Source organism: Lemur catta, chromosome 21 (assembly GCF_020740605.2).
Source record: "Lemur catta isolate mLemCat1 chromosome 21, mLemCat1.pri, whole genome shotgun sequence".
NCBI classification, from domain to species: Eukaryota; Metazoa; Chordata; class Mammalia; order Primates; family Lemuridae; genus Lemur; species Lemur catta.
In genome coordinates this window covers 26,749,748-26,777,271 of record NC_059148.1, presented here as the reverse complement: position 1 = coordinate 26,777,271, position 27,524 = coordinate 26,749,748, and the positions used below count along the sequence as shown (strand labels likewise).

Here is a 27,524-nt window from a genome sequence, read left to right as displayed (position 1 = left end):
CAAGCGTCCCTGCCCAGTTCTTCCCCGTCCCAGGAAGAAGGGTGGATCGTGGTGCATACGATGCAGGACCCAAGTGCTACAGTAAGAAGGAGGTCCCTTCCCCACTCAGCCCACAAAGCTGCTATGGGCCATGTCCTCGTCTGCACAAGGAGAGTTTAAGAACCACACTTTCCAAACTGTGTTCCTCGAGTCAGGTTTAAGGGGGGACAAGAGGAAGGGTAAAAAAACCTACCTAACAGGTACAGAGAACACTATTTGGGTGATGGACACACTTAGAGCTGTGACTCAAGCATTACAAAAGCGATCCATGTAACCAAAAACATTCATACCCCCTTAATATTTTGGGAACAAAAGAGGGTTCAGTGGAAGTATCTTGGGGAAGGGGAGGGAGACAAATACTAGGCTTGCCAATGCTGCACCCACCTTTCACTTTAGCCAGAGCACTTTCTGTTAGAGAACCACTTTACATACTGGCTTTCTGGGACAGACAAAAATCTCAAACTTGAGGGCTTAAGGAGGCATTAAGTGAAGTTGGCCTGGTGTGAGACAAGAGAGTGGTGGGGATGGTGACAAAAACAGACTCTGGGGCAGAAAGAAGGTAGCTGCAATTCCACTCTTGCTCATTGCTACTTTGCAAGAAGGTGGGCCCAGTGCGGCTGGATCTTCCAAATTTTCAAGCAAAGCCAGAATCCTCCTGGGTGAGATTTTTGTGAGGGCCCAGGGTCTCGGCCAGACTTTCCAGGTTCGAATTCTAGAACTGCTTTGTGCATCAATTTTGGTACCTGCAACATAGAGATTATAATAGTACCCATCTCACAAGGATGCTGAGGGTTAATTGAGTCGATGTATAATGCTTAGAACAGCATCTGCACAGAATGGTTAACTACTCTTGTTATTTCAAATGGATCCTGACACAGTCTCACGTAATATTCCTGCCAAAATACACAACCTGATTGTAGTAATGAGAAAACATGAGAGAAACCAAACTGTGGGGTATATTCTACAAAACCACAGGCCTGGACTCTTCAAAAACATGTTACAAAAGACAAAGGCTGAGGAACTGATCCAAACTAAAGAAGACTTAAGATGTGACAAATCATTGTGATACATGATCCTGAAGTGGAAAAAGCATTGCTAGAAAGGACATTATTGGGACAAGTGGGAAATGGAACAGGAATATTAGATAATTGTATCAACATCACATTTCCTGAATTTGATCATTGAATTGTGGTTACATAGGGGAATGTCCTTGGTTTTAGGAGAAAGTATTTAGGCATGAAGGACTTTATCTCTCAGGGGAAAAAGCACACACAGCTCTCCCTCATCATTCACGGCTTCAGCATCTGAGAATCTGCATACTTGCTGAGGTCGAACAAGACACTCTGCGTTCTCCTTTCAGCTCTGAAAGGACACTGTAAACAAGTGTCCTCTTCCCCGTCTATTTAGTGTCATATTTTTCACATTTTTATGCTTCTTTTGGTGATTTTGCTATTTAAACTGGTCGCCAAGTGTAATACTGCAGTGCTGTCTAATGTTCCTAAGTGCAAGGTTATGATGTGTCTTATGCAGAAAATACTTGTGTTAGACAAGCTTCATCCTAGCATGCATCATAGTGTTGTTGGCTGTTAGTAATCAGTCAACAATATAAAAATATCTTTAAACAGAAATACACATAAAACAAGGTTACATATTGATCAGTTGAAAAATATGACCAGAGGCTCACAGGAACCTCAATCCTGTAAGTCCTCTAGGAGCAAAGTTCAGTATCCGCTAATTCAGTGCTCACGGTGACTTTATAGAATGTAAATACTGCAAATAACAAGAAATGACTGCATATATTTCAGTTATTATTCATGTAACTTTTCATAGGTTTGAAATTTTGCAAACTAAAATGTTGGAAAACAATTTTTTTAAAAACTTTGCTTAGAGGCTCACCTGAGTGGGGCGCCAGGAGAAAGAGCCCAGACCCGAGAAGCAGCTGTCCCGTAACAGTGTATTTATGCATCACACACACACATACACACGCACACACTCGACACTGACCAGGAGGGAGGTCGAGACGGAAAGGACAGGAAGCACCAGGTGGCACTGGCACAGGGGAGAAGGGGGGACAAAGGGAGCTTCTGGCCCCACTCGAGCCCCCACTGCCTCCTAACAGGAGGTGCATCGGAAGCTGGAAGAACAGGAAGTGCTTATTCTCTTAGAGGAAAGTTTCAAAGTGCAGAAATTTCTTTTACAAAAAGCCTTTTCCCTCTACTCTCTGCCCCCCGATGGAGCCCAGCCCCCTGCACAGGCTGTCCCTCTGTAAGGCTGGGGCAGGACAAGGTCATGGGGAAGGGCGTAAGGCCAAAGCTCTGGAGGACCCAGACCAAGGGCTTAGGCGTAGTGGCTGCCGGGTGTCAGGGGGTGGTCCCCTCTGTGGTCCAGCTGGTCCTGCAAGCGCGCAAACTCGGCCAGCTCATTGAGCTCCTGGAACTGTCTGTCCGTCTTGTGGCTGACCAGTGAGCGGTAGAAGTGAACAGCAAAGACGATAAAGACCAGGCCGAAGGGGACCATGATGGCGGTGGAGGCGATGGCAGCTGCCTGGCCTGGGGTGATGCCGCCAGCGCCACTACTGCTGCTGTCGTTGGCGACTGCACCACCGGTCGGGGGTTTGGTGGGCCGAGGCTGGCCTGGCTGCTTCTTGAGGGGCAAGAACTTGACCCAGCAGAGCAGTACAACCTCGGCCAGGAAGAGCAACGTGCCGATCACGGTGGAGAAGGCCCAGGCCAGCTCGATGTGGCGGTGCATGCGCTCATGGGGCGACTCCTTGACTGAGTTGAGGTTGTGCACGTTGCTCACCGCCTCGATGTTGGGTAGGATGCAGGTGCTGATCATGAGTGCGAACAGGTGCACAGCCACCAGCACTGTGGTGCAGATGCTGAAGGCGATCAGTAGCCCCAGGGGGTAGTCGTGGTCAGTGTCCAGCTGCACTTCCACCATCGCCACCTGGGGGGAGGGGAGGCCAGCGGGTGAGTGCCAGCACAGTCCTGGACCACACAGCCATGCTCAAATCCTCACTCTCCCCCGTCAGGCTCTGGGACCCTGGGCCAGTCGCTTGGCCTCTGAGCCTCAGTTTCCACATGTATATAATAGGGATAATAAGGCCTGCCCACGTGGGGTTAAGAAGTAGAAGTTACTGGTGAAGAAAGCAGATTTGGAGCTAAAGCTCTGTGAGCTCACTAGCTGTGTGACCTTGGGAAAGTCACTTAACCTCTCTGAGCCTCAACTTATCTATAAAATAGGGCATTAAAAAAATGCATTTAAATAAAAAAAAGCAGGCCAGGTACAGTGGCTCACGCCTATAATTCTAGCACTTTGGAGGCCGAAGTGGAAGGATCACTTAAGCCCAGGAGTTCTAGACCAGCCTGGCAATAGAGAACCTGTCTCTACAAAAAATAAAATAAAATAAAAATTAGCTGGGCATGGTGGTGTGTGCCTGTGGTCCCAGCTACTCAGGAGGCTGAGGCAGGAGGATCATTTGAGCCCAGAAGTTGGAGGCTGCAGTGAGCTATGCTGACACCACTGCACTCCAGCCTGGGTGATACAGCAAGACTCTGTCTCAAAAAAAAAAGCAATCACCAACCCCCATCCCTGCTGGCCCCACATCCTCACACCCAAGCAGAGGCTTCTCCCTTATGCCCTGCTCTGGGGACGAGCAGAGGGATGGTGGCTGGACAGGTGACAGCCCTCCCAGGACACGCCGAAGCCCTTCCTGAGAACACAGTACAGCGACCCAACAAGTACCAACAGAGGCTTCCCAGAAGTGACGGGTTCAACTCTCCTGCTGGCCGGACAGCCAGTGCGCCTTGGGGCTGTCTCCTCCCCAGCCTGGGGGCTGACGCACTAGCTGCTCCCCATTTCCTGGAGACTCATGGACCTGAGGTCACCAGGGACATGCTCTGGGCTTGCCACCCGCTTCCTCTCACCTGGGCCTTGAAAATCACCCCCATGCGAAGGAGCCAACTCATCAGATCTGGGCCAGGAGCAGCGGGTGGCAGGCAGATGGCTAAGCTCAGCCAGTGAGGGCTGGAAGGATGGGGGATGGGCGGACAGCAGGCACCAATGGCAATAACACCACCAAGGACAGGGACTCTTCATGAAGTGTGCACTATATACTCGGCAGGCTCAGGGGAAGGCTAGCGCCGAAGTTTATCTGCAGGCAGGCAGGGAACTCCTGCAGCCGGCCCCTCCTTACGCCGAGCAAGGGGGGTGGGCTCCCTCCTTCCCCACCAGCTTTCCTTCTGCCAGGCTGCCTGGCTTCGAACCCTGACTCCTCTGCCCTTTATTAGGCTGTGTGGCTCTGGCAAGTTCCATTGACTTTCCCTGCCTCAGTTTCCACATCTGTAAAATGGGAATAATGGCACATGCCCCAGAGGGTTGTTGTGAGGACTGAGCTCATCCATGTAAAACACTCAGTGCCTGGCACATAATAAACCCTCAATGAGAGCTTTGCTATCATCATTCAGTTTAGAAACTTCATCCCCAAACCCACTGTCTCTACCTGAAATCCTCTCGGAGGGGCACACGCAGGCAGCGAGAATACCAGGGCCCAATGGGCAGAACTGAATTCTAGCTCGGGAACTGCCTGTTTCATGTTTCACTGTGTGACCTCGGTCAAGACCCTCCCCTCTACCTGTAAGAGGAGAAGGGGGAGATTTAAGGTCACGGTCTAGAGCTGACATGGGGTCTGACACCACTGAGAATCTTGTGAAAACAGTGGATATTCTCCTCAAAACATCCAGGTATGTATTAATTCATCGGATCCCCCCCAATTTCAATGGGCTTCACAGCCTTTTGCCCAAGAATTCCCACAATTGACGATTGTGTGTACTTTTCAACCCAAAAGTTTATAAAACATTTCAAGCTCATATAAATTTGGGGCAGTGCCATCAGGATTTCAACCGTTTTTGAGATCACTGGTGGCCTAAAGCCAACCCCGAGAATTCTTAGTACATGCGGGCATGCGGGTGAGGGGCACCACACGAGGCAGGCCACCAGGGCAGGGCACATGCCGTGGCCCCCTGGCCCCAGCCCCCAGGCCTGCCCATACCTGGGAAAGGGGGCTCCCTCCAGCAGCCACCTCCTGCCACCTCCCCACCCCCAGCACTTCCTCTTCCTGTTTTGGCCTGCTGCCCTGGAACCTGAAACCAGAGAGAGGACAAGCAGCAGAGGCCACTGCTTGGCTGCCCCCGCCCCCCCATCCACCACTATTTATCCACTCACCAGAAATGCCGGAGCTCTCAGGCAGGTCAGGCCCTGAGCTGGGCGCTGGGGTGTGCGCAGGGGACGGGGGAGCTGCACACAGGTGTACACTCCCAATGTGCCCCCCACCTGTGCTCACCTGTGCCCCAGCCACCCCCAAGGCAGTGTATCTCCCCACATAGAGCTGTTGAGAGCTCAGGCCCGCACCACACCACTGGGCACAAACTGGCTTCTGCACTCACAAAGCTGGTGACCTTGGACAAGGATTTCAACCTCTCGGTGCCACAGCTTCCATATCTGTAAAACCGGGGCCAACTTCTCATGGTAGTTAAGAGGAGCCAATGAGTTGATACACATGAAGCCCTTAGAACAAGACCTGGTACGTAATAAACTGAAGTGTCAATGGCTACTGGTAATATCATTATTCTCCTTTCACAAATGAGGAAACTGAGGCTCAGAGAGGTGAGGTCAGCTGTCCGATGGGTTACACTCCTGTTGGATTCAAACTCAAGTCCAATTGGCTCCAAAGCCTGGGTAACAATGAGGGTAACAGAGGAGATTAAATGAAGTTTTGACGTGTAAATGTTTAAGCACGTGGTCAGCCACAGTCGCTCAGTAAGTCTTACGTAAAAAGCAAAACACATAGGCGGGGCGCTGCCTATAGTCCCAGCTACGCCAGAGGCCATGGCGGGAGGATCACTTGAGCCCAGCAGTTCAAGGCCAGCGTTGGCAACATAGGAAGACCTCACCTCTAAAAAACAAAAAAAGACAGAAAGAGAAAGAAAAGTAGAGAAAACCACAGAGCTTGAAGTGGAAGAGAAATAGCCCCTGGACACCCTAGAGTTCAACTGGAGAGGCCTTCCAGCCCCCACTCTGGGCCTCAGGCCTAAGGAGTGCCCCAAACCACACCTGGCCAGATGGTCACCTCCACAGGACAGAGACCACCATGCTCTATGCCATTTGTCACACCCACAGGCTCCAGGGCCAGAAAACAGCAGCTGTTGGGACACACCCAGCCAAAATTAGCGAGCCCTCCCTGAGGTCTTGGGCTAGGGGGAGGCTAAGCCCTCCAAGGAACAGGAAGGGGCCTGCGGCCCTGCTCCGGAAGAAACCCCATTGCCCTTGCCAGATCCTACAATTCCTGGAACTCTGGCCACATAGGCAGGCTGTATGTGCCGTTCCCACATTTGGGACCAAGTTCAATGCCACCAGGCTGTGTGAAAGAACGATTCGGAGTGAGAAGAAAGGAACCACTGGCACAAATCATGGAGCTTGAGGCAAACGTCACAGGAATAAATGCCACTGCTTTTTCCAGGATGTTTCCTGCTTGGGAAATCTCCCCACGGGTGGGGACAGCAAAGTCAGGGGGCCTTGCAGATCTGGCAGCTGACTCCCAGGGCCCCAGAGCGTCCCAGGGCGATCAGATCAGATTGCATGCAGCTTCACAAGGTAAATATAGCCCGTTAACCCAAAATAAACAGCCTCTGGCCAGCCACGGGCCTGCCTGAACCTGGCTACATGGGTCCTAAAGGGATAGAGAGGGCGAGAGACAGCCAGCCCCACCTCACGCTGGTCCACAGACCCCCCAGAGGGGACGCTAAACCTCAAATGAGAGCCAAAGAAGAGGATTATGTAATTCTGCCCAGGGTATGGCCTGGCTGGCTGGCGCGGACTTTGCCAGGTGTTTGCCCACCCCGCCCAAATGCCAACCACCTCTCCTCATTCCTGCTGGGCTCCATGGAGACCCGGGCAGCTCTCCCATGTCGGGCCTGACCTCAGCACCCAGAGCAGGGAGACCCAACCTTCCTTTCCCCAGCAGCCTGAGTCTTCTCTTGTCCACGCTTTTAGGAGGATGGGTGGCTGCGCCCTGGAACACAAGGGCCTCTAAGCCACGGTCACTGGGGGTTACCCAGAGCTGTCTGGGCCTGCTGGTCCCACCTCAAATGCAAACCATCTATTAAGGGGATTGAAGCCTAGTCCAGCGGTTTGCAAACTCTTGACTATGACAGTCCAGTACTCCACATTTCTATAAATAGACACACATTTATAACAGAATCAAAAGTTTCACCAAACATTTACTCTGAAGGCATGCCGATAGTCTATTCTCACCAGATGCAATGTGTGCTGCTGGTTTTTATTTCATTCCATTCTTACTTCATTTTAAATGCTGGTCGCAGCTCACTAAATTTATGTCACAAGCCAGTAATAGGTTGAACCTGAAGACAGGGCGGGGGTGGGGCGGGACACGGCCTAGACTTTCTGTTCGTCTGGTTAATTCTGATTTCTTTAGGTTTTATCTTCCAAGTGACCGCTGCTCTCTGGGCTCCCAAGTGAGGACTGAGGCCATTCACTCATCCATGGAAAAGAGTTACAGAGAACTTTTTTTTTTTTTCTTTTTAGTAGAGACAGGGTCTCACTCTTGTTCAGGCTGGTCTCGAACTCATGAGCTCAAGTGATCCTCCTGCCTCAGCCTCCCAGAGTGCTGGGATTACAGGCGTGAGCCACCACGCCCAGCCCGAGAAGTTACTATGTACCTGGAAGACCTTGTGGCCGTGCTGGAGACAAAGCAGAGACAGCAAGATCCCTGCCCCAGAAAGGGACACTGAGGAAGGATGACAGGCACCAAACACTCAAGCAAGTAAATATTTTCAGACTGTGTAAGTGCCCTCAATCGATGCTTCCCCATTATCACACCTACCAAACACATTCTAAACAAGAATTATGTGCCTTACTCTGTTTCTCCAGCATCTGGTGCTGGGTCAAGGTGGTTGGAAGAATACAGCAAGGTAAGACCTGACCTTGGGTATTTCAGCCCAGGGTGTCCACAGTTTTCAATGGACAATTCTAGGTAATCCCCTGGAACTCAGAAGATCATATTAGAACTTCTAATGACATTCGTTGATGCTTTAGCTCATCCTTTCAACTTTCCTATTTTTCATTTTTACATATGTTTATAATAGCAAGACGTTTTATTAGAATGCATATACAATTTGCAAACATACAAATATTAAGGCTAGTGCTGAAAATATTTTCAACAGGGGTATGAGCTCAAAAGATTGGAGACCATGGCTTAGATCAGGGGTCAGCAAACTATGACTTACAGACTGTGGTTTTTGTAAATAAAGTTTTATTGGCACAAAGCCATGCCCATTCACTTACATATTGTCTGTGGCTGCTTTCCAGCTACAATAGTGGAGTTGAGTAGTCACCACTGAGACCACATGGCTCCTTTACAGACAAAGCTGGCTGACACCTAGGTTAGAACAATGCTTCCCAAAGAGTGCTGTCAAGTAACAGTCCCACAAGATTCTCCTCCAGAGAAAACAGTCTGTGGTCCTATCAGTCTGAGATGTCCCTTCTGGGGAGCAAAGTAAAGGACTCTTGGAAATCCCATGGGAGAGAAATCTGCTATGTTTTGTTTTGTTTTGTTTGAGACAGAGTCTCACTCTGTTGCCCCGGCTAGAGTGCCGTGGCGTCAGCCTAGCTCACAGCAACCTCAAACTCCTGGGGTCAAGGAATCCTCTGCCTCAGCCTCCCGAGTAGCTGGGACTACAGGCATGTGCCACCATGCCCGGCTAAGTTTTTCTATATATTTTTAGTTGTCCAGCTAATTTCTTTCTATTTTTTCAGCAGAGACAGGGTCTCGCTTTTGCTCAGGCTGGTCTCAAACTCCTGAGCTGAAACGATCCACCTGCCTCAGCCTCCCAGAGTGCTAGGATTACAGGCGTGAGCCACCGCACCCCGCTGAAATCTGCTATGTTTAAACTTTATATTCAGTTTTATTTCTCCAAGAGAACCCTACCGCTCACCCCTACCCAACGCTGATTACTACGGGGCTGCCTTAGGACATCTACGCAGCGTTCTCCTTCACCAGCCAGGGACCCAGCAACCAGCAGGGCTCAGCACTGCTCCTGGCCGAAAATTCCAGAAATATGTCACAGGCACTTGTGCAATTTTACAAAAGGCTTCTCTGCTGGGCAGGGAGCGCCCGCCCCTTGGAGCATTCAGCAAAATTCCGTTTATACATAGCCCAGTGTGCAAATCCAGCATGCAGAATAGTGTATCTGGAAGACTTCAAAGGCTCGGTTATCAACCAGCAAGAGGGATGGTAGCGAGAGGATGGCAGAGAGGAAGAGGCTCCCAGTCAGGCAGACCAGAGCTGAATTCTACTAGCTGGGGGATCTGAGCCTCTAGGAGCGTCTAGGCTCAGGTTTCCTGTCCACAGTACATACTTGTAAGAACTATTGTGAGGATTAAGTAGGAAAGAAAGAAAAGGGTTCAGGCTCATGCCTGGCACAACACGGGTTCAGTAAATAGTAACCACCACCATCATCATTATGGAACTCATAATGTAACTCCTCTGTCTAAAACCTTCAATGGCTCTCTATTGCCAATACAAGAGTTTGCACTTCCTAAACAGCTAATCAAGGCCCTTCATCATCTTGCCTGGCTAGATTCATTTTTCTCTACTAGTCTCTACACACCCTCGACCCCAGCCACACCAGCCCCATATGTTTCCCCCAGATATTGTAATTTCTTATCTCTGTAATGGTTCCTGTCATTTCCTCTGACCAGAGGGTCAGAACTCTACCACCCTCAAGGATCAGCTAAAATCAGATTCTTCTAACTCAGTAAACCCTTATAAAGCAGCCCCGACACATGGGAAACAAGGATGACAAGTGCTTTGCAAATATTAACTCAATGAATCCTCACACCAAGGCTGGTACTACTATTATCCCACTTTATAGATGAGGAAACTGAGGCCCAGAAAGGTTTAGTGATTTCCCCAAGGTCTCACAGTTCTAGGAGGTAGAGCTGGGATTTGAACCCAAGTTGGCTGGCTTGAGTGTCTGTTCTCTTACTTTGTTCTACTATATTTCAGCCTCTCAGCTCTGTCCTCCTACCACTCTCTGATGCTTCCTCTCCCGTTGCAAAGGGACTACACCACAGGCACAGGGCTCTGCAGCGGAGCAGCCAGGCGGCCTTGGGGAAGTCATTCATCTAGATGACCACCTACCCTCACCCGGTTGTAGGAAGATCACACAAGATGGCCCGTGTGGCACAGTGTCTAGCCTACTGCGAGAGCCCAATCAACAGCAGTAATGATGACTATCAGTGATTAGTACTACGGGTAGAAATAACAATTTCTTGCTCATTTCCATGGCCCCTGCACTCCGAACACGTCACAGAGGCCCAATAATATGTTATGATTTGAGCCCTTCCTTCCAACTCATTTTCACAGAAATTCCAAGCAACTTCTGAACCTGCTCTGGAACCTGGGAACAAAAGGGTGCTGGTGGGCAGAGAACTTGAGGAGGCAGATAATCCAAAAATAATTGATCTCAGGTCGTGGAAAGCATTTTGTTTACGGCAGCAGGCTGACCTTCCCAATTATCTTCTGCTTAGGCTAATGTTACAGCCTGCCCTCCCCAGCAGACCGGGTCACCACGTGTGCTCGCCAGTCCTGCGGGGGACAGGGTCAGGCCGAGGCTGGCAGCCTCTCAAGAGGTAAACTGAGGCACAGATGGCCTGAATCAAAGCCCACAGGAGTACACCAGGCTCAAGAAGCGCTGCAGGATGCGGATCATATGCTACATCCAGTTTTGGTGCTCACCGCAGCTGAGGCCTGCTGTTTCCAGAAATGCTGTCTGGAGCGAGAATCTCACGTGTAGGCCACAGAGGGTCTGGCCAAGGTGTACATCATCAGATCCTGAAAATCCCTAAATGCTTTCTGGGCCCAGTCTGGCCTCATAATGAATCCACATGCCAGTCCCTGGCAGGGTAGGGTCTTTGCCATCTTTGTGTGCATGAGAAAACCAGCCTCGAAGAAGTAAAGCCACTTGCAGAGGTCCCACGGCCTATGCCTACAACTTCATGAACACCTGGCCAGGAGCTGCCACCCAGGAAGTGGGGAACCTCTCAATCCCCTCCAGGCTTTTGGGGAGACCCTCTCTCAATCACACCTGGTGAGCCAGGTGAGACTGGCACCTTCAGCAACCCTCCCATCCCCTGGAGAGCAAAGGTCACCTCAGCTCCTCTGGGTTTCCAGGTCTCTGGGAAGGAAGCTTTCTGGGGGCAGGAAGTTGGTTGTGCTGACTCACAGGCCAACGGAGAGTACTCCAGGAAACTTGTCACTCTGTTGCCATGGCATTGAGGCTGCCTGGCACCCCCTCCTCTCTGAAGCACACTCACAGGCTGAGTGTCTGCAGTGGGGGTGGGGCATGGTCAGACCTGCCCTGCTGACGCCCACCCTGTACCCCATCCCATCTCTTCAATAGATTTCCAGCTTCACGGCAAAGGCGGTTACCTTCTTGTAACCGCTGCCCCAGAATGGAGGCTGTCATGAGGTTCAGCCCTTCCCTGCCTGCACAACTTTGGAGATTCCATCAACAGAGCCAGGAAGCCTTTTCTGCTCCGCAAAGAGAAAACGAAGGTCCCCAAGAGACCGACTGGGTAAGCCAAGGCCCACCCATTGCCACAGGCTGCCCCAGCCTCCTGACTTCCCCACATTGCTTTTAGCAAGAGGAAGAAGGAGGTGCTATATGACTATAAGGCCTGCCTTGTTTGGGAGGAAGAAAGGACTTGAAAAGGCAGGAAAGTGTCACCCATTTGGATCCTCACCTCTTAAAGTATAAAGGGGCCTGGGGCAGCCACGAATTCATGAGCACAAAAAAAAGGGAATGGGGCCAGGCACAGAGGCTCCTGCCTGTAATGCTAACACTTTGGCAGGAGGATCGCTTGAGCCCAGGAGTTCGAGGTTGCAGTGAACTATGATGAGGCCACTGCACTCCAGCCTGGGTGACAGAGCAATATCCTGTCTCAAAAAAAAAAAAAAGAAAGAAAGAAAAGGCAATGGTCAGCATCTTAAACCCCAGCAGTGCAATGAAAAGCTGACAACTGGTGGCTCCCCCTCCCTCAAGTTGTAAAACTTTCCTTGGCTTAAAAGAAACTTTTTTGCTCTATTTCTCATTCTCTAGGCCTGGTCCTAACGTGTCCTTGGCTGGACATTGATCAGAGCTCCATATACCAAAAATGGCACAAGTGCCTAAGCAAGTTTTGGATGCCGGCAGACCTGGGTTCAAATTCAGCTCTACCAGACTAGCTGTGTGGCCTTGGGAAAGGCCTCTGACACAATCACTTCAAAGGGCTGATGAGGGGTGAGCCTGCAATTTAGGGAACCTACACAGTAAGTGCCTAGCACATAGCGAGTGTTTGGTAAACATCAGGTATTCTCACAGATTGTTCAGGCACAAGGCAGAGATTGGTTTCTTAGGATTTGGGACAGATAGAACAGAAGCCCATCATATCTAAACTGAAAAGTAGGGTGCTACCCCTTTACACGCACACAGTTTCTCTCTGATCTCCTTTTAGGGGCTTCCTCAGTTTCATTTTCCAAGTCAGAGAAACTTCTGAGTACCAGCCTTCATTTACTGATTCAGAAATCAAGGCCCAGAGAGGGAGAGTGATTTGCTTGAGGTCACACAGGCAGCAAGTGGCAGAGCCTGACCCCCAATCTGGCCTTCCCACTGAGTCCTAGAGGCCTCTAAAAAAATTCAGGCTCTGCTGCACTGGCTCGCTTGTTTGTGGAACACAGGGAGAGTCCTAGACACACTCCCTTCCCAAGAAAACACGAAGGGTGCAGCCACTCCCTCCCTCAAGGCTTAGCTCACTCAGGAGGGAGGCAGGAGTGCTCTAGGCTACAGAACTGGGGGGGAGGGGGCAGACCCCATTCATGCAGGCTGATGTCACCAAAAGTGATAATAATGTACTTATTATGCAGTGGCCTGCCCCAGAGACTCCAAGATTCCAGGCCTGAAGGTATCTCCACAGCCACTTTTGGGCCCAACCTGCAGCCTCACCCACCCCACCCCTCAGAAACTTTTACTCCAGCCCCTTGGGACATGAGGGGACGAAAAATATGCCTACCCCCTAAATCAAGAAAGAGACCATTCAACAGGAACATGTCCCCCCCTCCTCCCCCACACCCAGTGACTCAGTGGCAAGTTTCTGGAAAAGAACATGAGGGGGGGAGCGGTTGTCGAACCCCCAGGCTGAGGCTCTCGGAACATGCAGTGGAAAAAGGGTGTCAGGAAATCCCCTCCACTAGCTGGTGAAAGAATGTGGCCGACACCTTCAGGCCTCAGGTGCGGGGGCACTAGATAGCTCTGGAGTCTCTCTCCTCATCTCAACCTCCTGACACCTGTCCCCAGATGGGTCAGACCCTTTGAGTCCTTCCCTTCCCCGTGAACACATGTGGGACTGGCTTACAGATCTAACTTTGGGGGTGCATCGTTCTTGCTGCGTTCCTCTCCCCTTGCGGCAGCAGGCTTGTCCACACGAAGGCACCTGTTGCCCACCACACCTCACGTCCGTCCAGCACCTCTGGCCCCCCTCCAGCGCCCACGTCTGAGCGTCTCTCAGCTCTTCCCCTCACTCCAGGCCAGCCCGGCCTGCTCCCCAGTGGCCCCCGGGCGGGAGCGGTCAGGACAGGAGGGGGGAGGGCAGGGCGGCCCGAGCTCACCATGGCGAAGCCGGAGAGCAGAGCCGAGGTCCGGCTGGAGGCTTTGAGCTTGGCGCGGCTCAAGTAGAGCTTGCGCCAGGACAGCGCCTGCATGGAGTGCTCGTTGAGGCTCATCACCTCGGAGTAACTCTGGCCGATCCACTCCGGGTAGGTGACGGCGGGCGGCGGCGGCGGGGACCCCGGGGGCTCCCCGTCCCCGCTGCGGCGGCTCCGGCGGCTGCCGCTGGTGGTGCTGCCGCCGCTGAGGGGAAGCTCGGGGCTGCCGCTGCTCGGGGGCGGGGCGGGCTCCGGATGCATGGAGCACGCCGCGAAGGCGCGGGCCGGCCCGGGCGCCCGCGAAGGCAGCCCGCCGCACCTCTGCCTCCGCCGGAGGCAGCCGCCGCCGGCCCCCACGCGGGCCTGACCTCGCCGGCCCGCCGCACGCACCCAGGAGATCACGAAGAGCCCGCAGGCCCGCGACGCCGCTAGCCAAAGCCCCCGGCGGTCCGGACGCCAGCCTGCGCGGGCCAGCGTCCCCGATCTCGGGGCCCGGACCCCGGCGCGCGCCCCGATTGGCCGCCGCCCCGGCTGGTTTGCATGCGCCCCGCCCACCCGGGCGCCCCGCCCACCCGGAGGTAGGTGTTGTCGGCGCGAGTCATGTGACCAGCCGCCTCCGACGGCACCGCCCACAGCCCCCGGCGCGCCGCCGCCCGCGCCCGCGCCCGCGCCCGCGCCCGCGCCCCTTCCTGGAAGCGCTCCACTGTCCCGGGCCTGCCGCGCTCCCGCTCCGGGCGCCTCCAGTCTCCGCAGCTGCTCCGCTGGCCCTGCTCCCGGAGCTCGGACTCCTGGGTCGGGCCGCCTGGGGTCACCTCTGGGCGCCTCCTGAGGCTCATTTCCCCTTTGGAGCAAGGTGGCGCAAGGTCTGTAGGAAAAAGAGCGGGCTGAGATCTAGAGTTCATTGTATCTGTGTATTTAGCGCCTACTGGGTGCCAACATTGTTCTAGGCGCTGAGGTAGGGTGGTGAACGAGACAGACTAGATGCCATGCCCTCTTGGAGCTCACAAACACCAATGAGTAAATTCTAATAGTTTAGAAGGTGTTAAATGTATACAAAAAATAAAGCAGGGTAAAGGGGGTGTGTAGTGCGGGAGCTGCAATTTTAATTTTAAAAAACACGGGGGCAGGAATTTTTTTTATTGGGCAGGGATTTTTGGTGTGTTTTGTTCACTTGTTCACCTCTGTTCACTGGGATTGGCCACCGCCCCAGGCTGTTTTGACACATACTGGACGTCTAGTAGTTGGTAAATAGGTCTGTGTGTATATATATATATTTTTTTTTTCCTTTTTTTTTTTAGAAATAGAGTTTTGTGCTGCGGCCTAGGCTGGAGCGTAGTGGCGCAATCATAGCTCCACTGCAGCCTCTTCAGTCTTGAACTCCAGGGCTCAGGGGATCCTCCTGCCTCAGCCTCCTTGGTAGCTGGGAGTACAGGCATGTCCCACCACGCCTGGCTAATTATTTTTTTGTAGAGTCCGATTCCGGTTCTCAATATGTTGCCCAGGCTGGTCTGCAACTCCAGGCCTCAAATGATCCTCCCCCCTCGGGGCCTCCCAAAGTGCTTGGGTTACAGACGTGAGCCATGATGCCCAGTCTGATAAATATTTTTTGAAGGAATGAACCCTCAAACCCATTCAGCAGGTGTCTTCTGAGCACCTATTAAGTGCTAGCTTGAGGAACTCCAGGAAAACAATAAACTTCATGGCATCTTATATTTTAGTGTGTGTGGAGGGGTGGGGAACAGGGAGAGAGACAGTAAACAAGTAAGTCCACACCTTTCTGACTAGGTCATATTTGAGCTGAGACCTGAGCCAGCAATGCAAAGTCATGGGGACTAGCTTTACAGGGGGACAGGCAACTGCAAATGCAGGCCCTGACACAGGGATATCTGGGTATGGAGCAGTAGAAGGCCAATTTTGCTTCAGAATAGTGGGGGGCAGAGGTGAAGTAGGGGTGGAATGCTGTACTAGGAACTGTCCCCTAGGATGTTGACACCAGGGCAGGGACCTTTACCGTCAGTTTCACAGCTATACCCCCAGCATCCAGAATATTCCTTGGCACATACTCTGTGCTCAGTATGTATTTGTTGAGTGAATAAATGTGGGAGAAGTAGGAATGAGTGACAGAATTAGCCTTATAGCTAATGGCATTCCAGGTTAGAAAGGTGCCATTTAACTTTTGTCACCACTAGAGGGTGCCTTGCTACCCAACTACATTATGGGATAAAACTGAAGGCCCCCTCCTCCCAAAAAAGTCCCTGGGATTCCCCCAGAAGCCTTTCTCCATGGTTTTGTGAAGATGGGGAACTTGGAATTTGAAATCTCACCCCACTGGGCTTGTTCCTCTTGTGGCCTTTGTACTTGCTACTCCTTCCACTTCCCATCTGTGTCTCAGCTCAAATATCACCTCCAAAGGGAGACCCTCCCTCTCTAAAAAGTAGCCTCTATGTCAGGATCTGTCACCCCACCCTTTATAGTTCTGATCAATACAATATCCGAAATCATCTAGCTTATTTATGTGTTGACCTGTTTGTTTAAATTACTTCACTGTCACTCCAGAGCCTCCCACAGGGTCTGGAACACCCAAGACTCTGAATGGAAACAGGTTCAATGAACAAAATAATGAAATGTCCTTGGTTCCAAGGAACCCCCAGCTCAGGATTGCATACACACAACATTTGGGTGCTGATGGGGTCTGAGGGCTGGAGGTGGAAGAGCCTGGAAGCCAGGAGGAGAGACGTGTTGATTTCGGGAGAACAAAAGGGTCAGGGAGTGGTGACTCTAAAGGGGACTTTGGGGTAGGGAGGGTTTCCTTTCTCCATCTCCTGTATCATGTCCCTCCCCTTTTCTTTCTAGTTCTCTGGGGTTTGAATTACCCCATCTGCACAGATCAAAAATAATAAAAATATGGGCTGGGTGCAGTGGCTCACACCTGTAATCCTAGCACTCTGGGAGGCCAAGGTGGGAGGATTGCTTGAGCTCAGGAGTTCAAGACTAGCCTGAGCAAGAGCAAGACCCTGTCTCTACTATTTTAAATAAATAAATTAAAGATAAAGAAATAAAATATTATCCAGACTCAGGGGTTGGGGGGATTTGGGTAATCCTGCTTCGTGCCCCAGGATCATAGAGCTCTGAAGGGCCCCTGGTTGGTTAGTAACTTTTCCTCACCCCCATTTTTTTGGAGATGGAGTCTCATTATGTTGCTCAGGCTGAATTCGGCTAAATTTGAACTCCTGGGCTCAAGTGATCCTCCTGCCTCAGCCTCAGTAACCGGGACTACAGGTGCACCACTGTGCCCAGCCTGAGACTCTAAAATGCACCAAACCCATGCTTAGATGGAGAACCTGAGGACCCAAAGAGAAAGCACCTTGCCAAAACAAGCCAGTGGAAAATCAGGGTTGGAACCCGGGCTCCAGATCCCCCCCAGAGCCTCCAAGCACCATGTGTGGCTGTCCTTAGTGGCCAAGAGGTATGCTTTCAGCTCTTTTGGGTTTCTGTCTAGAAAAGCCAAACAATTTTTTCAATCAACTCTGTGCACAAGGGTGTAGAGATCCAACTGAAAGGGCTGTGGCCACCCAGCCCATGGTGGCCAAAATGGCCACAGCCCAAGGCTGACGAAAGTTGGCATGTGCTGCCTTGGGAGGTAGCAAGTTCTCCATCGCAAGTGGTGAACAAATAGTTAACACTTAAGTAGTACTTACTAATGACAGGCACTGTCCTTAGCACTTTATTATGTTAAGTATGTAAAATTATATATATTAAGTATGTTGTTTTTATATATTAAATTATTTTGTTTATTATATTAAATATATTAAACCCAGGAGTTCCTTACCATAACCCCGTGGTATTAATACCACCTTTTTACAGATATGAAAAGTGAGGCACAGGATAAGTAGTAGGACGGGAATTTTAACCCACTCGGTGGTCTCCAGAGTGTGGGATGTAACCACCCCTAGTCCTCCATGTTCCCTGAGTCAGAATTTCCAGAGGGGTTTTGCTAAAATGCAAGTTATAAAAACCAACCAAAGCAGTTTAGTTTTATCAAGTTTTTTGAATAAAGTTTAGGAACCGCTGAACAAGATGGTCTTTAGTCTTTAGGTATTTTTAGTTTTGTTTTGTTTTTTTTTTTTTTTGAGATGGGGTCTCACTCTGTTGCCTGGGTAGATTGCAGTAATGTCATCACAGTTTGCTGCAACCTTAAATTCCTGGGCTCAAGTGATCCCAGGATCCCAAATTCCTGATCCTCCTGCCTCATCCTCCCGTATAGCTGGGACTACGGATGCTCACCACCACGCCAACTAATTTTCTTTTTTTTTGTAGAGATGAGGTCTCACTATGCTGCTCAGGCAGGTCTTGAATTCCTGGGCTCAAGTGATCCTCCTACCTTGGCCTCCCAAAGTGCTGGGATTACAGATGTGAGCCATTGTGCCCGGTCAAGTACTTTTGATCTTTTACCATGCTTAAAGTTGGCTGTCCCCTAGGCTGCTCAGTTGCAGTGTGACCCTGGGCAGATTACTTAACCTCTCTGAATCCCCAACCTCCTTAGCAAAAATGAGATACTACGAATACCTATTCATGGACCCTAGGCACTCCTTCAGGCACAGTCTGAGGAAAGGTGCCTCTGATGTCCTACTAAAGGGGAACCGCCTTGCCCCTCCCTGCCTCACAGGACTCAAAGACGTCACCCCTTTTATTTCAGTTCAAAAGACAGGACTTTGTTGGAGCCCATCATGGTGGCTTGCCTCTGTTTGTTCCTTCCCCCCTCTGACTGCGCTGAGTCCAAAGCCCCTAAATTAATAATAGAATGAGCCATTTCTCGAGCTTGGCTTTAAAGAACAGTTCTTTTAGCAGGGTGTGGTAGCACATGACTGTGGTCCCAGTCAGGAGGCTGGGCAGCAGGATCGCGTGAGCCCAAGAGTTCTGGGCTGAGATGTGCTATGCCCATCTGGTGTCCGAGCTAAGTTCAGCATCAATATGGTGAACAGGGGACCAGCAGGTAGCTAAGGAGGGGTGAACCAGCACAGGTTGGAAACGGAGCAGGTTAAAACTCCCCTCCTGATCAGTAGTGTGATCTCGCCTGTGCATAACCACTGTGCTCCAGTCTGGGCGACACAGGGAGACTCCATGCCTTAAAAAAAGAAACAAAATAATCCAAAAAAACAGTGCTTTTATACCGCTGGTGATGGGAAGCTCACTCCTTCCAGCCATGCATGTCTGATTGGTTATTTCTAATAGTTCAAAAGTTGTAAGTTGTCCTTCTTTGGAGCTGGCATCAGCCCCGTGAGTCCTTGTATGTGTCCCGATTTAGGATGCATGAAATCCCTGGGGCCAGCTCCACAAGACGTGGAAGGCAGCTTTAGTGAGCAATCCAGAAGGTTTCCATGGTCAAAGAATTGGGGGTGAAGGAGGCTGGACACAAGTTAGACACTGTCAGGGGACTGGTTACAAAATTCAGAATTAGGGTTGGTGGGCTCTGATGTTGGTCTCAAAATGACTCTCTGGCCCTGGAGCTTGGAGACCATCCCAGGGGAACACAAGCTCTGCCTTTTTGCTCCCCAGTTCCAGGGCTTGTAGGGCTCACTCTCCCCTCCCCCAACCAGTCAGAAGTCTTTCCCGGGTCTTGTGTTTGTGCCTGTGCCTTTTAAAGTTAGTGCTTTTGTGTCCTGGATAAAAAATCTTTGCCCACCCCAGGGTCATGAAGAAGTTCACCTATGTTTTCTTTACAAGTTTGAGAGTTTTTGTTTATATGATTAGATTTATGATCCATCTCATGCTGACTTTTTTTTTTTTTTTAATAGAAATGAGGTTTCTCTGTGTGCCCAGGCTGGAGCACAGTGGCTACTCACAGGTACAATCATAGCTTACTGCAGCCTAGAACTCCTGGCCTCAAGTGATCCTCCTGGCTCAGCCTCCCTAATAGCTGGGACTACAGGCTTGTACCACTGCGCCCAGCAATTAAGTAGTGATTTTTGAATGAGGTAAGTGTTCCCCACTGAAATGCATGAACATTTTTGTCAAAAATCGGGTAATTAGTATATATGAGGGTCTGTTTCTGAACTCTGTATTCTAATCCATCAGTCTGTTTATCTGCTCTTATGCTAATATATACTGTCCTGATTACTCTAGCTTTAAGATAAGTCTTGAAAAAAAGAAACTTACATTCCTCAAAATAAATAAATAAGTCTTGAAGTCAAGTAGAGGTAAGACCTTCAATTTTGTTCTCCTTTTTCAAGATTGGGTTTGCTATAGGAGGTCCTTTATGTATTTTGGAGTAAAATGTTAGGATAAATTTTGTCAGTGCACATATGACTTGGGGAATCACCACATCCCTTACAGGAGTGGGATGTCAGCAGAATCTTTCTAGAAGGTTTCACATTCTCTGTTGGCAAAACAGGACCAACCAGGTCGCACTGTAGAGATTAAATGCCTGAGATCAGGGAGGACTATCTTGAGTTGAAGTGTGTCCCCTCCAAAATGTATGTTGAAGTCCTAATCCTCAGCACCTCAGAACGTGACCTTACTTGGAAATAGGGCCTAATTTCCAGAGGTAACCAAGCTAACAAGAGGGCATTTCAGTGGGCCCCAATCCAGTGTGACTGCTGTGCTTATAAAAAGGGGATATAGGGACACACAGACAGACAGGCGCAGGGGAAAAAGACAACATGAAGAGACACAGGGAGGAGACGGCCACCTGCAAGCCAAAGAGAGGCCTGGAACACACCCTTCCCTGCAGGCTTCCGAGGGAGCATAGCCTGTGACATCCTGATTTTGGACTTCTGGCCTCCAGAACTGTGAGACAATAGATTTCTATTGTTCCAAGCCACCCGGTTTGTGGTGCTTTGTTACAGCAGCCCTGAGAAACCAATACAAGGAACCTGGAGAGACTTGGCGGGGGGCTTGAGCCTGCCAAGGAAGTTGAGTTCTTTTTACTTAAATTTCACTTTTGTGGCCAGGCGCGGTGGCTCATGCCTGAAATCCTAGCACTCTGGGAGGCCAAGGCGGGTGGATCACTCGAGGTCGGGAGTTTGAGACCAGCCTGAGCAAGAGCGAGACCCTGTCTCTACTAAAAATAGAAAGAAATTATCTGGCCAACTAAAATATATATAGAAAAAAAATTAGCCAGGCATGGTGGCTCATGCCTGTAGTCCCAGCTACTCGGGAGGCTGAGGCAGTTGGATCGCTGAAGCCCAGGAGTTTGAGGTTGCTGTGAGCTAGGCTGACGCCATGGCACTCACTCTAGCCAGGGCAACAAAGCGACACTCTGTCTCAAAAAAAAAAAAAAAAAAATTTCATTTTTGTTTTTCATGACCTCTTTCCAAGAGGCAGGAAGCTGAGTTTTATGGGATTTAGCAAGGGGCTACAAGTGTGTTCAGAATATCAACGGAGATTAGAAAATCACACATGCACTCCTGGATTTGAATCCCCACTTCGTCACTATGTCACTGTGCCACTTGAGGCAAGCACCCCAACCTCTCTGAGCCTCACGTGTCAAATGGGAGTAGTGGTGGGACTTGGCAGAAAGGGTTGCAGTGAGTGTTCCATGAAAGAACATTCGTCTGGCAATTAGCACAGTGCTCAGTAAACGGTGGCGACTGTCTTCCTTGTCGTGGGATGTGCTGTGCTCAAAGAAAGGGGGTTGCCTCGTGCCAAATGTAATGAATTGGCTAATCTATGAGCATTTACCAAAGGCAGAATCCCGGTGAGAATTGGACCGGGAAAAAACAGGTACTAGAATAGGGGAATTTGTCCAGAGAATTGCTCCTGAGGTAATGAGAGGCTATGGGAGAGGCAAGCAGGGGACTGGAAACCCCATGGATTAGCCTAGTGGGAGGGCCACTACCAACCTGGGCGTGGAGGGAAAGAGGCAGGAGGTGTTGTTTCTGGTACCCAGGAGGGACTGGAGTCACCAGGTGAAAGCTGGACCCACAGTGGCCCATCTGGTGGGAGACGGAGACTCAGGCTTTGTAGCCCCTGCTGGAGACCTGCCAGCAGCAGAGAAGGGGAGAAACACCCTGGCCGCCTCCTCCCGCCCACCCGGCTCCATCGCTGGCTCCCGTTGGGCCATCTGTGCAGGAAGCCAGATGATTTGGCAGCTGCCAGGCTTGGCCTCCCTGTGATCCGGAGCAAAGCAGGGGAAAGGCCGGGACTGGAGCTGAGGGCAGACAAGCCCAGGCCCCACACCGGGGCGAGGGGCTGCCATCTAGTCTCTCTGAGCCTCAGGTCCCCAGCTGGAAGGCAGGGACGATGGCAGTACGTACTTATAGAACAGTCAACTGCCTCACAGGAGACAGCACCTACAAACAGGTTAGCCCAGCGCCTGGCACACGGAGGGAGCACCTGCAAGTGCGTGAGCGGCCTAGTTAGCTCCTGCTGCCCGGAGGACGAAGGAGGGAAGGGCGGAGGCCTGGGAATAAATTCAAGGTACAGGAACAGTGCTAGTGCTGGTGATATTTTTGTCTCAGAGACGTGTCCATCTGTCCTTTCTCCATTCTAAGCTGGTGAGTCTGTCAGTCTCCTTTTAGAAATCCCGAGTCAGGGCTGACCATACCAAATTCAGGGTAGCTGGAAGTTTGGTCTCCACGATCCCTGAAAAGGATTTCACATCCACTCGATTTTTAGTTGATGTCTCTGCCTCTAACTGCTGCCAAACTTTCCTTGCCTCCCCCCAGCCTGGGGCTGAGCCATTTCCAGGCTCTCTCTTTGTATAATTAAAAAGAAAAATAGAACAGCCGATGTTGCCAAACATGTATTTAAAGTGACACCCTGAGTTCAGGGAGTGGAAAATAAAAACGTTTTAAGGTTTAGATTAAAAGTCTCCACGCTCAGCTGTCTCCTGACCCTGGGATTTCTCTGCAGCCTGGCCGCCTTTAATCCCCTGCCCTGGCTCGTAAAAGCCCTTTAGACTCAGGGCATTTATTTCCCAGAGAACTGTTCCAGCCTAATCACATAAAAACGCCCAGCATCCCGGGAACAGCCGTCAAGTGCAACGGAGCTCTGTGAGGCCCCAGGGAAGCTAGAGACGTTGGAGGGCTGGTCACTCCAGGAGTCACCCCACAGCATCCAATCCATCAGGCAACTCTAGCCCTTAGCGTTTTCTTGAGATCTGAGCTCTTCCATCTTATCCAGGCTGCCATTGTCACTTGCCCGGCTGTTTGCAGCAGCCTGCCCCTTCTCTCTGCTTCTCCTGATCCTCCTCAAATCCGTTCTGTAACAGCAACCAGATAAATCTTTATAAAACCTAAATCTAGGCTGGGCATGGTGGCTCATGCCTATAATCCTAGCACTCTGGGAGGCCAAGGCCAGAGGATCACTTGAGCTCAGGAGTTCGAGACCAGCCTGAACAAGAGCAAGACCCCATCTCTACTAAAAATAGAAAAATTAGCCAGGTGTAGTGGTGCACGCCTGTAGTCCTAGCTACTCAGGAGGCTGAGGCAGGAGGATTGTTTGAGCTCCGGAGTTCAAGGTTATAGTCAGCTACAACCACAATACTACACTCCAGCTTGAGTGACAGAGCGAGACCCTATCTCTAAAAGAAGAAAGAAAAAAAGGCCCCAGAGAGACCCCTCATCCCTTCCAATATGTGAGGACATTGTGAGAAGGTACCATCTGTGCACCAGGGGATAAGTCTTCACTAGATACCAGATCCGCCGACGTCTTGATCTCGGACTTCCAGCCTCTAGAACTGTGGGAAATAAATTCCTATTGTTCTTAAGCCACCTGGTCTAGGGTAGTTTGTGACAGCAGCCCAAATGGACTGACAGTTGGTTGCTTCTTCCATTTCAGGCATTAGCTCAGATGTCACCTTCTCAGAGGGGCCTTTCCATGATGAGTCCATCTCACACACCAGTCCCTGCGATCGATCTCTCTCTCTCACCTCGTCTGCGTTTGCTTCATGGCATCATAGACGCTTATCCTTACCTGTTTTGTAAAAATGTGTTTACTTATTTATGGTTTCACTCCCTCACTAGGATATGAGGAAATGAGAGAGAAAAACCCTCCCTTGCCTTGTTCTCTGCGGTGTGCCCAGGGACAGGTGGACAGTGGATCCTGGATCGGTGCTTGCTGAATGGATGAATGGATAGAAGGATGGAGGGATGGATGGTCTAGACTTCCAATTTGGTCTGTGGGTTTACATGTCCAGGATTTGGGATCAGCATGGAGATAGGTCAGAAAGGCAGGTTCTGGCGACATTTGAGAACTTCCTGGGTGCCAGGCCCCATGCTAGTCCTTCCTTCATGTGATTCAACATTTATTAAATACCTACTGTGTGCCAGACCTGCTGCAAGTGATTTATTCATATATTATTTATTCAATCCAAGGAGCATTTATTGAGTGCCTACTGAATGCTAGGTTCTGAGCCTGTCATTCCATGCAATGTACATTTATCAAGCAGCTACTATATAGCTGTCCCAAATCAGTGCCTGGGTGCACAGTAGTTCAATAAATCCCTGAATGAATGAATGCCCTTGAGGGCATTCTGCCTGCTAAAATGGGCTGTAAATAAATAACTCCAGCATACAAAGATAAGGCCAGAAAATGGGCGTTCAGAGTGCAGGGGCCCTTATCACCTTACACTGCCAGGTACCCTTCTCAGAGCCTGATCTCCTCACCTGGGAACCAGCTCTTTGAAGGCGAGGCCAGACTGGCCCCTCACTCACCTGCCTGTCCATCTTCTTGCACCCAGGAGGGACTTTGCCTGTCGCACATGCTCAGTCAATCCCTGTTGTCTGATTGCTGCGCTCTCCCCCTCGCAGTTGTCCCTGGGTTCATACACCAGGCAAGAGGGCGGCAGCTGGGTCCTAAGCCCTGTGCAGCTGTTGGCAGAGAGCCGCGGCCTCTGACAGGTGCCCGCCCTCTGATGTGGCCTGACTTTTCCAGCCATAAAATGAAGGATTTGATTCTTCCTCCTTGGTACAACTTCTTGCCTGGACTTCTATAATAGCAAATTTTTTTAAATTATAGACGTAATACATAATATATTTTTATAAAAATGCAGACAATGCATAGAAATCTTTAAAGACTCAAATTTTCACCAGTCACAAAGCTTTATACTTTGTGATCTGACACACTTTCCTTCCTTCTTCTTCTCTCTTTTCTTTCTTTCGTTTAGAGACAGGGTCTCCCTTGGTCACTCATGCTGGAGTGCTGTGGCGAGATCATAGCTCACTGCAGCCTTGAACTCCTGGGCTCAAGTGATCCTCCCACCTCAGCCTCCCAAAGTCCTGGGATTACAGATGTGACCCACTGCACCCAGCCCTTCTTCTTCTTCTTTTTTTTTGAGACAGTTTCACTCTGTTGTCCAGGCTAGTGTGCCGTGGCATCAGCCTAGCTCACAGCAACCTCAGACTCCTGGGCTTAAGCAATCCTCCTGCCTCAGCCTCCCAAGTAGCTGGGACTACAGGCATGCACCACCATGCCTGGCTAATTTTTTCTATATATTTTTAGTTGTCCAGCTAATTTCTTTCTATTTTTTTTCTTAGTAGAGACGGGGTCTCGCTCTTTTTTTTTTTTCTTTTTTTGAGACAGAGTCTCACTCTGTTGCCCAGGCTAGAATGAGTGCCGTGGCATCAGCCTAGCTCACAGCAACCTCAAACTCCTGGGCTCAAGCGATCCTTCTGCCTTAGCCTCCCGAGTAGCTGGGACTACAGGCATGCGCCACCATGCCCGGCTAATTTTTTCTATATATATTTTTAGCTGTCCATATAGTTTCTTTCTATTTTTAGTAGAGACGGGGTCTCGCTCTTGCTCAGGCTGGTCTCGAACTCCTGAGCTCCAACGATCTGCCCGCCTCGGCCTCCCAGAGTGCTAGGATTACAGGCGTGAGCCACCACGCCAGGCCCCGGGGTCTCGCTCTTGAGACCTGAACTCCTGAGTTCAAACGATCCACCCGCCTCGGCCTGCCAGAGTGCTAGGATTACAGGCATGAGCCACTGCACCCGGCCCTTCTTCTTTTTAATTGTGGTAAAATATACACCACATAAAATTTACCAATTTGACCATATTTCAGTACAGTTCTGTGGCATAAAGTACATTCACAGCGTCGTGCTACTATTCACCACTATCCTTCCCTTCTTTATGAATAAAGAAAATTCACTCATTTACACATTATCTTTTATTATCATCTTATCATCAGTTGGTATAGATCTACAAAGCAAACTCTAATCATTTATTGATTATTTTGGTAAGAAATGGTCAATAAAGAGTTTGCCATAGTAAGACTGAGTCATTAAATTACTTTTTGGAGTCATTTACAGCCAAGCAAAGTAATAAAGATTGTACCACTGTGGGCAAGTATTGTTACAGCAAGTGTTAAAGCGGGCGGTCCCGAAGACAAACCGAGCGGCACACGGAGAGTCGGAGAATCAAGGTTTATTCGCTGGCGGGCTCAGAGGGGTCTCACCACCAGATTCTGAGCCCCGTCTACCTGATTTTTCCCACTTTTATTAAGTTGGGGTGGTCCGAGGGGTGGGGTCTCAGGTGGCTAATGGGCTGCCAGGTAATAGGTTAGTTGATGTGTCAGGTAATAGGTTAGTATTATGTTGATGGCCCAGGTAATAGGTTTAGTGTTATGCTGATGCACCAGGTAATAGGTTAGTATTATGTTGATGTACCAGGTAATAGGTCTAGTGTTATGTTGATGTGGTCATCCGTGAGGGGTAGGGGTCTCAGGTGGCTGATGCGCTAAGTAATAGGTGGGGATTTTCCTTATCAGTATGAAAGTGAAGAACAATGTTACACAGTTCTAATCTTAAAGAATAGGTAATAGGCCTGGCGTGGTAGCTCATGCCTGTAATCCCAGGACTTTGGGAGGCTGAGGTGGGACGATCGCTTGAGGCCAGGAGTTTGAGACCAGCCTGAGCAACAGAGCAAGACCCTATCTCTACAAAAAACAGAAAAATTAGCTGGGTGTAGCAGCATACACTTGTAGTCCCAGCTACTGGGGAGGCTGAGGCAGGAGGGTCCCTTGAGCCCAGGAGTTGGAGGTTGCAGTGAACTATGATGTTGTCACTGCACTCTAGCTGGGTGACAGAGCGAGTCGCTATCTCCAAAAAAAAAAGAAGGAAAACAAACACATGTATGGTTTAAAAAATAATAATATACTATTATCACCATCAACTTAAGAAAGAAAACATTACTAGTTTCATAACAGCGCTATTCAGAACAGCCACAATGGTGGAAGCAGCCCTAATGTCCATCACTGGATGAATGGAAAAACACTGCGGTCTGTCCATACAATGGCATATTATCCAGCCTGAAAAAGAAAGGAAATTCTGACACATGCCACAACATGAGCCTCGAGGACACTATGCTAGGTGAAGTAAGCCAGACATAAAGAGACAAATACGATATAATTCCACTTTTATGAAGTGCTTAGAATATTCAACGTCATAGAGATGGAAAATAGAATGGTGGTTGCCAGGGATGGATGGAGGGGGAATTTGGGGTAGTTAGTGTTTAATGGGGACAGAATTTTTATTTGGGAGGATAAAAAAGTTCTAGAGGCAGGGCACGGTGGCTCACGTCTGTAATCCTAGCACTCTGGGAGGCCAAGGTGGGCGGATCATTTGAGCTCACGAGTTCGAGACCAGCCTGAGCAAGAGCGAGACCCCGTCTCTACTAAAAAAAATAGAAAGAAATTAGCTAGACAACTAAAAATATATAGAAAAAATTAGCTGGGCATGGTGGCGCATGCCTGTAGTCCCAGCTACTCGGGAGGCTGAGGCAG

The 27,524-nt window shown here is 50.1% G+C and overlaps 1 protein-coding gene across 1 annotated transcript; it reads right to left on the bottom strand.

Annotated features, from left to right (window-relative positions):
• Positions 1-1,816: 1,816 nt before the first annotated feature.
• On the bottom strand, positions 1,817-14,273 carry ORAI1 (ORAI calcium release-activated calcium modulator 1). The gene is made up of 2 exons (XM_045534897.1): positions 13,766-14,273; positions 1,817-2,988 (listed from the first exon to the last, which is right to left on the bottom strand). Exons 1-2 carry the CDS (start codon positions 14,060-14,062, stop codon positions 2,377-2,379), a joined length of 909 nt encoding a protein of 302 aa, XP_045390853.1. The 5' UTR covers positions 14,063-14,273; the 3' UTR covers positions 1,817-2,376.
• Between the last annotated feature and the right edge of the window lie 13,251 nt (positions 14,274-27,524).

Bases quoted from the DNA above. Each gene is read 5' to 3' on its own strand.
- ORAI1 (XM_045534897.1), bottom strand. From the start codon at position 14,062: ATGCATCCGGAGCCCGCCCCGCCCCCGAGCAGCGGCAGCCCCGAGCTT. The intron at 2,989-13,765 runs GTGAGCTCGGGC...CCCTCCCCCCAG, and splicing joins TGCTCTCCGGCTTCGCCATG to GTGGCGATGGTGGAAGTGCA.